The sequence below is a fragment of the Cryptomeria japonica genome, chromosome 9 (assembly GCF_030272615.1).
Source record: "Cryptomeria japonica chromosome 9, Sugi_1.0, whole genome shotgun sequence".
NCBI classification, from domain to species: Eukaryota; Viridiplantae; Streptophyta; class Pinopsida; order Cupressales; family Cupressaceae; genus Cryptomeria; species Cryptomeria japonica.
The window spans coordinates 620,638,467-620,651,312 of NC_081413.1; the positions used below are offsets into that span (position 1 = coordinate 620,638,467).

At 36.7% G+C, this 12,846-nt stretch overlaps 1 protein-coding gene across 4 annotated transcripts in view; it reads right to left on the minus strand.

Annotated features, from left to right (window-relative positions):
• Nucleotides 1-1,236: 1,236 nt before the first annotated feature.
• The window catches only part of LOC131063705 (shikimate kinase 2, chloroplastic), a 176,233-nt gene continuing 164,623 nt past the window's right edge, over nucleotides 1,237-12,846 (minus strand). The window contains exons 8-11 of one of the 4 annotated variants that reach the window (XM_057997599.2): nucleotides 3,839-3,917; nucleotides 3,619-3,683; nucleotides 1,916-2,003; nucleotides 1,237-1,627 (exon numbers count right to left, since the gene is read on the minus strand). In XM_057997599.2, coding sequence (XP_057853582.2) covers nucleotides 1,917-2,003; nucleotides 3,619-3,683; nucleotides 3,839-3,917 — 231 coding nt within the window. In that variant the 3' untranslated portion in view covers nucleotides 1,237-1,627; nucleotide 1,916. Of the gene's footprint in view, nucleotides 2,004-3,618; nucleotides 3,684-3,838; nucleotides 3,918-12,846 lie in introns of all 4 variants that reach the window. The other 3 variants (XM_057997600.2, XM_057997598.2, XR_009111119.2) reach the window with 3 other exon arrangements.

The window sequence follows — 12,846 nt, forward strand, 5'->3', positions numbered from 1 at the left end:
TTATATGCTTTTAAACTTGGAATTTTTTTATGCTATAAGACAGTCAACTTAACACCTAAATCAACTATTACCACAAATATTTGATGCATCAATCTTTTAAGTGCCCAAAATTGAGATTCAATTAAACTTTCATATCAAAGGGCATTAAAGAAATGATTCAAATGTATTGGGCAATCTTCCATAGAACCATTTAACTAACACAACTGGGGGACTCAAAATTTTAAAACATGGTCAAAATTTTAGTATAACATACTAGCATTATTTTCATGCACAGTAACATTTTTCCACGTTGAGGGTACAAAGCTTCCTAACAGTGTGTTACAAACTTTAGTAAATGTGGTAAATATTGATTTATCATCGCATAGAGGTGAGCTTCTATTTTTCCTTTGTAGATGCTGCACAAAAAATATAGGAGCATTTTGCAAGAATCTTATCTCATGGTAAATTAATAATTACAGTTTGGCTTTCAAATGTTTAGGAGAATGAGAACAAAACTATTGTTCTAAAATTTTGCACAACATTAGAAAAAGAATTGCACCAGTGAATTGTTGAGATTTGGCATAAGATATCCTAAAGTTCTATATAGGTGTGAAAAACCTATAATTCCATCTCTAGCAACCTCACAAAATCTCCTCTTAAATATATGGCCACTCTTATTTTTCAAATGAAGATTCCAAATTTTCTTGTTTCCCAGCATTACACTTCCATGCAACCACTACACATGTATGATAGGAGCCCGAGCTTCCTCCATGGACATCCCATATTAAGTGGGATCCAACAAGGTGTGGTCTCTACATATGTACAGCATAAAGTAGATCATCAAATCACAATCAATTAGAAGCGCTCCATTTATCTGATAGGACTTACAAAGCATCTAATCACAGAATGAAACTCCAATGGTTTGGTTGTGTAGCCCATTCACCAGTATTTTGTGACTTTGTTAATGCTTTTTGTGCACATCATTAGTTAGAGTAGGGCTTGAACCTACCATTGCTGAAGAAGCTCTTAAGAAGGGTGCCATGAAGCATGCGTAGCTTTAATGATATTTTGTTCAATATCCTAAGAACCACACAAGGACTACTTCCCAGGCCACAAAAGGAGGCCTTTATCTTCCCTCAAGAATTGCTTTATACAAAGTTGTCACAGATGTTGTGCCTTCTGCAAATCCTAGGAATGTGACCCAAAATTGCTCCACACTGCTTTAAAGACCATAACCTCACCAAAAAAGTACCAAGCTAAAAAACAGAACAAGAAAGAGTGGACCCTTTCTTAAATTGAGTAATAGACAAACTCTTCAATATTTCCTGTAATTCTCTTTTACATACTTGAGAATTTTACACACTCATACTTCCTGATAACTATAGGAATTTTCCAAGCTAAAATAGAACAATAAATAATATCTCCTTCGTAAATTGACTAATAAATAACCCTTCAATATATTCCTTAATGCTCTTTTACATATTTATGAATTTTACACTAACAAGCTTCCTACAAAACTATGGAGGTTGTGCAATTGCCACATCTTTATTAGTATACAAAAGATTTTGCTGGAAACCTCAATATTGAATCAGATGGCTCAAGAGTAATCACAACTTTACCATGGATCATACAGTTATTGACCTGCTTCCTATTGGAACATACATGAATCTCAGTAAGAATTTGCAAGTCCATAGAATTAGCAAGGCATGCATTTCTCTATATTTGCAATTTTTCAATGTGGACTTTAAGGACATCTGCAGAAGTTAATCCACCAGCAATGATCAAGGAATCAAAATGACTACAGAAATACGTACCAAGTTTCATCCATGTACAACTCCAAAAATAAGTTTCACACTGGCTATAATTTAAGATGACTTTATCAGAAGTTTATGATCAGATTATAGAGGGAAAATGAGTATATAGCACAATAAATTACTTTATCTGATATTCCGCTGTATTGCAGGTGCAGATGCAGCTTGCTGCAGCTCCTTATACCTCAAAAGTTTGCTTATTCCCTTCAGAACCTGAACAAAAAATGGACATAAACCTGAAAATTAGATCCAGTATTCATTCAAAACTGACGTAAAATACTTAGGACACCCATGGTGTCTCAGTTTAAGTGTTTTACTTAAAGGCACAAGCAACACCACACAAATGATTACTACATTTGATTTCAATACAAAAATAACTGAACCCAGGGGAAAACAAATGCCAATAAGACTAATAAATTTTCGTTATAGTGTGCAATGAAGCCTTCATCCAGTTCTACAAATGTGATAATGTACAAAATTTGCCCATAATAATTAATTATAACCAATATTTAGATGATATCAGTCTAGCTGAGAGTCACCCCAACAAAACTGATATAAATTCCACTGACCACCAACAAGCCACTCCCTTCCAAATTGTGAAAGAACTTCCTCCAAATATCTCTAATCAAAATTGAAAATTCTTTATCAGCTCTGAGTTAGTGATGAAAAACATGCGTATGCAGATTGAGTGAGTTCCTTGAGCAGAAAATCAAATGATATTAGCTCTTGCCTTCTGAATCACAAAGTTTTTTCTAGATACTGTTTTAGAAATATCTACTTTGGATGTGAAGTCTATTCTTAACCATTTTGGTTTTCATGTCTTATATCTGTTCTAAGTTCTAAGTTAGTTTAGCTGAGAGTCATCCCAAACTTTCATCTACTGTGTTAAGAGGAACCGACTTACCTCTAAGAGGGCAGAGAAGCCTGTACTCGTGCATAGTGCCTTGTGTCTCATTCATTGCAACATGCCTATGTGCAAGGAGAGTCGAACAACCCAATGGCATGCAAAGCTAGAGAAGCTAGCACAAGTTGATGAAGATGCAACATAGACAGGGTTGATTGGTATTGGTTTGGAGGAACTTGACTTTGAGGAGTCTAGTAGTTTGTGTGATGAGGAATATGGTGCAGACTTTGGGAATGAATGGTGATTTGAAGCACTAGGCCATTGGCCAATTGCATTTGTATTTTGAATATGATATAAATGTATTATTATTCCGTGTTCTTGATATCAACACAATATGTTTGAGCATTTCAAAGTTTCATATGTTATTCTTTATAGAGTTTTTTATAACTATTTTAGAAAGTACGATACATATTTGTTCCACTGCCATCCCCAAATCTTGGCCCTTGGACCCCATCTCCAAGACCCATCCACCCATCTCCCAAGCCCGTGGAACGTAACTTAAATGCAATCACTAGCATATCTTCATAGCTAATCAAATCAGATAATCAATCTCTTTCTTGACTCTTAACCAAATAGACTATTTGAGTTGAGGACTAAAATTCACTTGTGATGACAAATATAAAAGTGAAAAATTTATTATGACTCTTGTGACACAAAAATGAAGTAGAGAAGCAGACACACGGATGACATTAATTTAGAATTGCAAATGACAAGAATTCTACTCATAGCTTATAACTCCACATGGATGAGTGAAATGGAAAAGAGCTATATAGCAGTTTAGCTTAAGAATGGAAAACAAGATGGAAACTAATGTGCTGTCTATACTTTAAAATCATAACAATTCTGACTGTCTACTCTAACGTACGAGGCAATAATGAGTAAACCTATCCTGAAAAAATACAGAAAAAAAATATAAAGAATTACCTCATTTGCAATAACAGTTGGAGTCAATGAAAAGATATTCTCATAACCAGATTCATCTACAATTTCTGCAATTTAGGGCAGCTGTCAGATTGCTTTTACAGCAAAAACTATATGGTTGTATAAAAATGAGGGCAGTCACATTTTCATTGATAATGATAAATAAATATCACAAAGGGTGTAGTTGCACATATCAGCTTTATTAAAAGAACACAAAATATACTTTGCAATGATACTTTTACATCTGCGGTGGCATATCCTCCTTTTCTCTCCTCCAAAAGTTTGGAGAGCCTTTCTAAAGCCTGCAAGATGACAAAGAATTCAGTGCCTAAGAGATATTGAACTTAGAATCCAGACACTGCTTTAATTGGACTGCTCAACAACAATAGATTCTTGGACAAAACGAGAGGGTGACAAAGCGCTAGAATTATAAAAACTTGCATAATAAATACAAAAGAATTCATCATACAATAGCTTTTGCAAGCAAGAAAAACACACACTAAAATATTCATTCAGACAATTTTGCATTTCATTAGAATTTTACAATATTCATATATCTGAATTTGCCACTAATTATAGCAGAAAAATTATCATAAAAATCAGCAAGTTTAGTATTTGAAGTGCCTCAAGGTGGATACACAAGAAGATAACTCCATCAAAAGAATACCCCTATTGTAATTAAAAAAAAGTTATGTTAAAAATATGTGTAAATCTGTCACTTTACAAACTTGGGTAGGATTTCAAGTTTCCCTATGTCTTGGTCACTTTCCAAACTTTAGTAGTATTTCAAGTTTCCCTACGCTACCATACCTTCCTTTCAACCTCGGCTATTCTCTTTGTAATTTCCCCATTTTTATGCCATACTATTTCTATGAGCATTGGCCAATTTTAGGGGTTTTCTGTAAGTTTCTAGGTGAGCTGGGAGAGTTCCAATGTCTTTGGTGAGCTTAGTTTTGGATTTTCTTGGCATCCGGTGATGGTTTGGAGTTTGGTTGGCTATCAAGTTTGTAGTAATGCTCTTTGTAGTGTTTGGGTCCAGCAGTTTCAGAGGAACTTACAGCAAACATTGAGTAAGGTTACCCTACCACACTTTGATAGTAGTGACAAATGCACACCTAGAGCATGGGTTCAAAAGTTGGATAACTATTTGGCTCTTAGGCCCATGGCAGAGGATGAGGCAATTAATTTTGCCACTTTGCATCTAGATGGGACAGTCCATGAGTGATGGTACAATGGTTTGGTCACTCATGGACACAATCTAATTACCACATACAATAAGTTCACCAACAAACTCATTGACAGATTTGACTAGGACAAAAAGTTACTTTTTGCAGAGATAGCATGGTTGAGGCAAAACAGTACTATGGATGCTTACATTTTAGAATTTTAGAGCTTATTTGTTATGGTTCCTAATATTAGGTAGTTCTTTTCAGTGAGGGACTAAAGGATCCCATTGGAAGATGGGTTAAGGCCTTTGATCCACCGAGTTTGCAGGAGGCTACGAGGAAGGCTAAATTGGGGTTGTGGAGGAAAAGCAAGAGATACATGAATTCCTCCACATTCCTCCATATGATGCAAATTCTGCCCAAGTCCTGAGTATGGGTGCCAAATTGGGGTTGTGGAGGAATTCTCCTCCAAACGCATTTATCTTGCGCACCATGAAATTGGTGTCCAAACATGGTGTAGAGCACTAGAAAGGGGTAAGGAAGAATTTTCTCCCTCCAAATGAAATTGGTGCAGAAGCACTTTACAAATTTTGTTGTGTAAGTTCCAGGAGTTATGAATCATGAGATTTTGGTTTGTTATAAGGTCAATAGGTTAGTGAACAAGTACTCAGATGTTTATAAGGACCCTAAGAGTCACTGATTGGCCAATGTTGGCCTATGGGCTCTTAAGGGTGCCAGGTAGAGTACTTGGTAGAATAAGTTGGTTTTATGTTAGAATAGGTTGTTTGATGTTGATTAATGGTTTTTAAGGTCATTTGGACCTTTAGAAGTGATCTAGGTTTGATTTGGGCCAAAGTTGCTCAATTATGTAAAAGTTGCAAAAGTTGCTCATAGCAACTTCACAACTTTTGCATTTTCCAAACACCAATGGCTAGTTGGTTGTCTTTTTCAGTTAAAAGACACTTGTAACCAACCCAAGGCCGATGTTTGGCTTGGGACAACCAATGAGAAGGGTGGTCGAAGAATTGGAATAAGGAGAGCAAGATTTAGCCTTCAATTTTTGTGTTTTCAGCGTTTGCATTGAGTTTCATTGGTATTGTACAGTCTATACGGACTTCCAAGCCTAGACCAAGACATGAATTATTAGAACAGTGACTTGTCTTCCATTTCATGGTGATTTGAGGTTTTGAAGTGTTATTGTTTGCAAGTTTTGGTATTTTTTTGTTGCAGGCAGGTCCTAAAGACCTTGAAACAAGGGTTTTGAAGACTCAATGGCTCAATCCTAGCATTCCATGGTGAAACCTCATTCTGAAACCTTGTGGAATGCTAGGAGACCTTGTAAATTATGTTTGCATTTTGTTTTTAAGACAAGGGAGGCTATACTCCAGATTTGCCATCATACCCTAGGCTTGGCACGTTGAGTTGGCAAGCAATGAGAATCATGGACAACAGGCCCTAGATGGGTAAATCCGAAGAATGGAATTGATACCAGGTTGTATTGGACATCCTCATGGGTGTACAGACCTAAGAAAATCATTAGATTTCTTGGTCATTCGGACTGTTGAGGACATTTGAGAAAAACCCTAGTTTGTAGGCTTAAAAGGTGGAAAGGAGGCCTAAGAAGGGTTAGGTGGGTTAGAAACCAAACCCAGAACCAATTCGGAGATATCATATGAAGTTTCCAAAAGGGTATCCGAAAAGCTAAAGAGTTCATACCGGTGTACAGGACTTTGGTAGATAAGTGCAAAATACCTCACCGGTAGGGCTAATTGGACTAGGTCTCCTAGTAGGCCTAAAAGAGCAAATTGGTCCTTACGCTTGAAACCGGTAATCTCCACAGACCTAGTTGAAGGGATAGGGTTGGAAATCAAAAGAAAAACAACCCTAGGTGAGTTGGGAACGAGTGTATGAAGATCCTAAGGTAGAGGGGGGTTGCCTCATGGGGAAGGTGTGAGAAGGTGTTGGGTTGGAGAGTCTCAATTGAGGAGTGTTGGACACTCACAAGTCAAGGGGTGAACACCTTAGTCATAGGACCTTGAGAAGGTCAATAAAGGTGAGCCCTACAACCTTTGGAAGGTTGGGTTAGTGGGGACAATTGGAAGGTTCACGAGACAACCTAGAGAAACATCAAGAATAGGCAAACCCTGAAGGAGTGAGCAACCTCTCTACATCAGAAATCCTCCACACCATGGTTTCAATGCCCAAATAAGCCTAGTGAGCACCAAAAGTGGGTGAAGGAGGAATTTTCCTTCAAGTCCAAAATTCCTTCACCTATGGAAAATTCTGCCCAAGGATAAGTATGAGCACCAAAATGCGGTATGGAAGGAATTTTTCTTCAAGCGTGTTTTTCCTGCAACACATGTAATTAGCGCCCAAGACTGAGGAGGAGCGCTAGAATGAGGTCATGGAGGAATTCTTCTCCATGACATGAATTCTTGAACATAGTCAAATTGCCGCCCTGGTCAAGAGAAGAGCGCCAAAACATGGTTGTGGAGGAAAATTCTTCCAGGGCCAAAAATCCTGAATCTAGTCAAAATGCTGCCCAAGTCTTGGTAAGAGCGCCAAAGAAAGGTATAGGAGGAATTTTCTCCTACAAGAAAAATTCCCCCATCATGGTGATTCAACGCCCAGGTAGAAAAGGGAATGCAAAACAAAATTTAGGAGGATAATGCCAAGATTTCAAAATTTCTTCCCAAGGATAAAATTGAGAAAGAGTTCGTGGATAAAGGAAAATTTTCAAAAAATCTTTCTTAGAGAAGTAATTACGCCTAGAATGAAGAAAGTCCAAGGTACAAGAAAAATTGGCCAATTTTCTCTCTCTTGAATTTTGGAGCTTAAAATGGAAAAAATCCTAAAAGAATAGGAAAGGTGATTGATTAAAAATCTCCCCCACGACAAGATGAACTTAAAAAAAAACATTCTTCCTAGATAAAAAATTCTCTCCAAGAAATTTTTTTATCTTATGACCTAATCACATGTCACCCCATTCCAAATGGAGACCCCCTACTTTTTAGGTCCTCTTGGTCTTTTGGTTTTGGTTCTTTAGGTCTTTTTGTAGTAATCCCTTAGGTCTCCTTGGTCTGCAAGTGTTTTGATGAATTTTGATCAAGTTTGCAAGTCGTTTGAGTGAATTTAGCTAAGTTTGGAATTCGTTTGGTTTATTTTAGGGATTTTGCCCTTTAGACTTAGGCTTGAGGTCTTTTCCTTAGGGTTTTGGAAAAATTGAGTGTTGCAATGAAATCAACACCCTTCAAAGAAGCTACCAGTGAAATTTGAGCGAATTCTAAGCACTTATTTTATTAAGTTTCACTACGTTCCAAATTGTCTTTATTTGGCCAAAAATAAAACTTACTATTTTTAGTAGTTTCTATTTTTAGTAAGTGTCATCCTACCGCAGTTTGCTCTAATTTTGACGTTTTGAAGTACTCAATATTTTTATTAAGTCTATCTTTGGCAGGTTCATCATAGGCAGTGGTCTTGACACTGAAGACAAAGCATTCCTGAGAATCCATGTCTAAATCCGGAAAGTCGAAAAGCAGACATTTGTTCAGTTTAAATGGCTAAGTATGAAATCCTTACCTGAAGTGGAAAAAGCATGGAAAATCACTCTAAGGCAGAGAAAAATCCACTTCAAATCCAAAAATGGCATCCAAATTTGGAAAGATGAAAAAATGGCTATGTTTGGAAGAAAATAAAAAAAAAATCCTTGCCATGGCAAAAATGTATTCCAAAAGAGGATGGGTGCTAGATGAGGGTCTTGGAGGAAAATTCCCCCAAGACAATGAATCCTCCACAACACCTAAATGGCACCCAAGTAAGGGTATAGAGCGCCAAACTTAAGGCATGGAGGAAAAGCAAGAATTGTTAAAATTATTCCTCCACAAGGTAGGAAATATGCTAAGAGATTGGGCGCCAAACAAGAGTGGCTCTGGAAAAGATGGAAAGACTCAAGAATCCTCCACAACATCAAATGTCGCCCAAGTTAGTGGTCAGGCCACCAAACAAGTAGAGAGGAGGAATTTTCCCTCCCAAAGACAAATTCCTACATGATATGAAATTGTCACCCAAAAAAGGGGGGAGAGCGCTAGAACCACAAGCAAGAGGAGTTTCCAAATTCTTTAAAATTCCTCCATCACCCAAAGATAGCCCTCAAGGTTGAAGTGGGGTGCCAAAATGGCCAAGAGAAGGAATTCCCTCCAAAGGAAGAATTCCTCCACTAGGTACAAATTCTGCCCTAGCATGTGCGTCGACGCCAAAGAGAAAAGGAGGAAGAATTTCCAACCTCAAAGAAAAATTCAGTATCAAGCAAAATTTGTGCCCAAGGTAAGCTAGGAGCACCAAATGAACAAGGAGGAAAAGTGTGAAATGACAAGAATCCTCCACAGGGTCTAATTGCACCCAAGTCAATGAAAGGGCGCTAAACATAGGTGGAGGAAGAATTTTCCTTCCAAAGACAAATTCCTCCACAGGATCAAAACACCCCTCTAGGACAAGAGATGGGCGTTGAAACAATGCACGGGATAAATTTCAAAATTTTCTACCTCAGGAGGAAAATTTCGCCTAGGATGAAGGAATTCCAAGGCATAGAAAAAATTAGCCAAAAGAGAGAATTTTCTCTCTCCTGAATTCCGGAGCTCAAAATGGAAAAATCCCTAAAAAATAGGAACAGTGATTGATTGGTTGAAAATCTCCTTTGGAATGAGATGAACTCAAAAAATCTTCCCGAAAAAAATTGTCTCTCCAAAAATCCAGACGAATAGGATTTCTTTCCAAGTGGACAAAATTGACAAAATTCTTTCAGGAAAGGAAAATCTTTCAAAATATCTTTTTTGAATTCAAAATGGCAAGATTTTCACAATCAGTGAGTTGGTGACACGCAAAGGGAATATTCTGCATTTATGACACAACTTCAAAATTTATGGAAATTTCCATTTTTGAGCTCAACATTAACAGCGAGACCCATTTGCATGGTGAGTTGTCAAGGGAAACATTATGCATTTTAAATACAATTGCAAATTTTAACCTTTCGCCAACTTAGCAGTTTGGTGGGAGAATTCTATTTAAACGATGGATTGGAATTCATTCACGCAATTTTTTGGAGAAATTTGAAGTTAGAGTGAGGTGGAGAAACGTCAGAAGCGAAGAATTTATTTATTTCTAAGAAGTTATTGTTTGAGGAGGTTCTATTTCAATCCAAATTGGGAATTTACATGCTAGAATTCTTTATTTATCAATTTTATTAAATTCTTTATGATGATTTTAACATTATTTTGTTTTGTTTTGTAGGAATGGTAGAATCGAGCAAGGCTGAAAGCACTTCCCGGCAGACTTAGATTAAGAATGAGATGAAAGGATTCCTTCCAGAGTTCAAGATTATTTCAAAGTGGAAGAAAATCAGCGATACCAACTTGGGAACTTTCCAGTTGGGAGCATTTTGGAACAGGTTTTTAGGAGTTGGATGTGCTCCATCAGCTTGTAATGTCCCTACTAGTTAGAGATTACTATCCTGCAAAAGAGATTGTTAGAATACAACAAATATATATATATATATATATATATATATATATATATATATATATAAAACTAATCTAATTTGCAATTAAACTTCAATTACTTAATTAACACTAATCTCAATTCTTATTTATAAAAAGGATACGAGTGCAGTACTGGGACATGTCCTTAGGCGGCTGTGAAGCTCGCCTTCTTGGAACCCATCTTGGTTCTGAGCCATACCAGGAAATCTAAGGTTAATTCAATTCCTGTCTTGGATGTAATTTCTTACACCCAAGCCATACTAGGAAATCGAAGGTTAATTCGATTCCTGTTTTGGATGTAATTTCTTACACCCAAGCCATACCAAGGAAGATCATCATATATGATCAGTTCCTTGCCTTGGATGATGCATCCCATCATCCAAGTCTACTAGAGAGGACCGGCTAGACCTGTCTCTTCTTGGATGAACTTTGTTAACCAAGCCATAACATATATGCATATAGATATTCAGTATATACTGCCTACTAGGGATTATCATAATCCCTGAATTAGGCTAAGGGAATTTCCTCCCAATAGCCTCCATCATATAGCCACATTTTTCATATAATATTCTACAATTCATTATCGTTTTTTAATCCATAAGTTAAGCCTAATTCAGGGATTATCATAATCCCTGAATTAGGCTAAGGGAATTTCCTCCCAATAGCCTCCATCATATAGCCACATTTTTCATATAATATTCTACAATTCATTATCGTTTTTTAATCCATAAGTTAAGCCTACATTTATATATTTTTTCATTCCCATTATTAATCCCACATACATATGAATATATTGCATATATACAACATTATAATCATGCTATACTTCTATAATATACAACATCATAATAATATAATTCTGCAGAACAAGATTGGAGACAGATCTACCAAAAGAATACTATTATATCTATATGTGTGTGTGTGTCACACACGTCCACACACATATATGTACTTGTAGTGCCAATGCCAATCCCCTATTACCGACTTTGCTGACGCAGCTACAGTTCCCTTGGTTTCCTTTTTCCCATGCTCCTATTCCTTTGCGTTGAGGTTCTTCCCTTATACCCCATGGAGGGGAAGGGTTGCATCCCTCCACGGGTCCCTTCCGCGTGAAGGGATGTGACGGTGGTCGCAGCCCAGGCTTCGACTACCGTCGCACCACTTCGCGCGGGGGGGAACGTTAATCATGATGGCTCCCTTGTATTATGCGTAGTTCATAGTTTTTAGTTTGCCTAACGTTGTATTAATATTTTTATTTAATAATACTTTTCTTATTATTTTATATATTGAATACATTAACATTTCAATCATTTACTTAATAATACTTTTCTTTATTATTTTATATATTAAATACATTAACATTTTAATCGTTTATTTATATTAACCTTATTTAATTAACAATATTTAATGATTTATTTCCTCTTTAGTATATTAATATTATTTCATAAATTTACATCAGGTGATACCGTAAGTGTTATCACACAGCCACTACTATCAAGTTTGTTAAGCGTGGAATTATCTTAGCCGTCAGCTTCCCTCTAGCCATTTAATGTCTAGAGCTGATTTTGGAGCGTGCAAAGCATTATAATCTTGAAAGAAGAGTAATTTTGGCATTAGATGGCAAGCTTTTGGCTAACTTGATAGTCGAAGCAATTGGAGAGACATTCAGGATTCCAACATTCCAATCCATGACTTACAAAACCAAGGATAGAGCCATGATGATATATGATGCTGGAGTAGAAAGATGTGCTGAAAAAATCTATGTTACCGGTTCTTCCCCTTTTGGCCTGGGTACGGGTCCTGGTTCGGCCTGGGTTTGACTTGGGTTCCACCCGGGTCCTTCCCAGGTGGCCGGGTTCCCTGTGGGTCGTGTGAACCAAAGCTCGTGGGTTCCCAAAAACGGGGCCCACAGGTCAAAAAACAATAAAAAAAGACTTTTTAAAATAGTTTTTTAATAATAAAACCCTAATTCGCCCCTTTATGATGCATTTCATGCATCAAAACATTCATTCAACTCGTTCTATTTGCATTTTTGAAGATTTTTTCTCTAAAGCCAGGTTTCTTAGTTTTTGCATTTTTCTTTGAAGGTGGAGACTATGAAGATCTTAGACATGCATAAAAGGCGTAGGAATCACTGGAGAAGGAAGATTTAGCCATCAAAGGTGAGTGAATCTGAATTTTTTTAAGTTATTTTCAAATTTTTTAATTTTTTTTGAAGGTTTTCTAAATTTTTTTAAATAAGTCTTGTATATTTTTTTACACTTTGTATGAATAGTATGGGGTTATAATGCCGAAATTTTATCATTTTTTTTCAATAATGTTGTGTTTTTTCTTTTTAGTTTAGGTGCATTATTCATATAATCATACATAATGGCTGAAATTGGAAGTGCAAGTGCAAGCTCTAGTTCAATTGCCCATACTTGAACTGAAAATAACCCCTTTAAAATTGATCAAGATTCACCACTTTGGCATTATACAACAATGATCAAGCAAGTGTCTGGTGGTGGGGGTTTTGTTTGGAAGTGTAACCA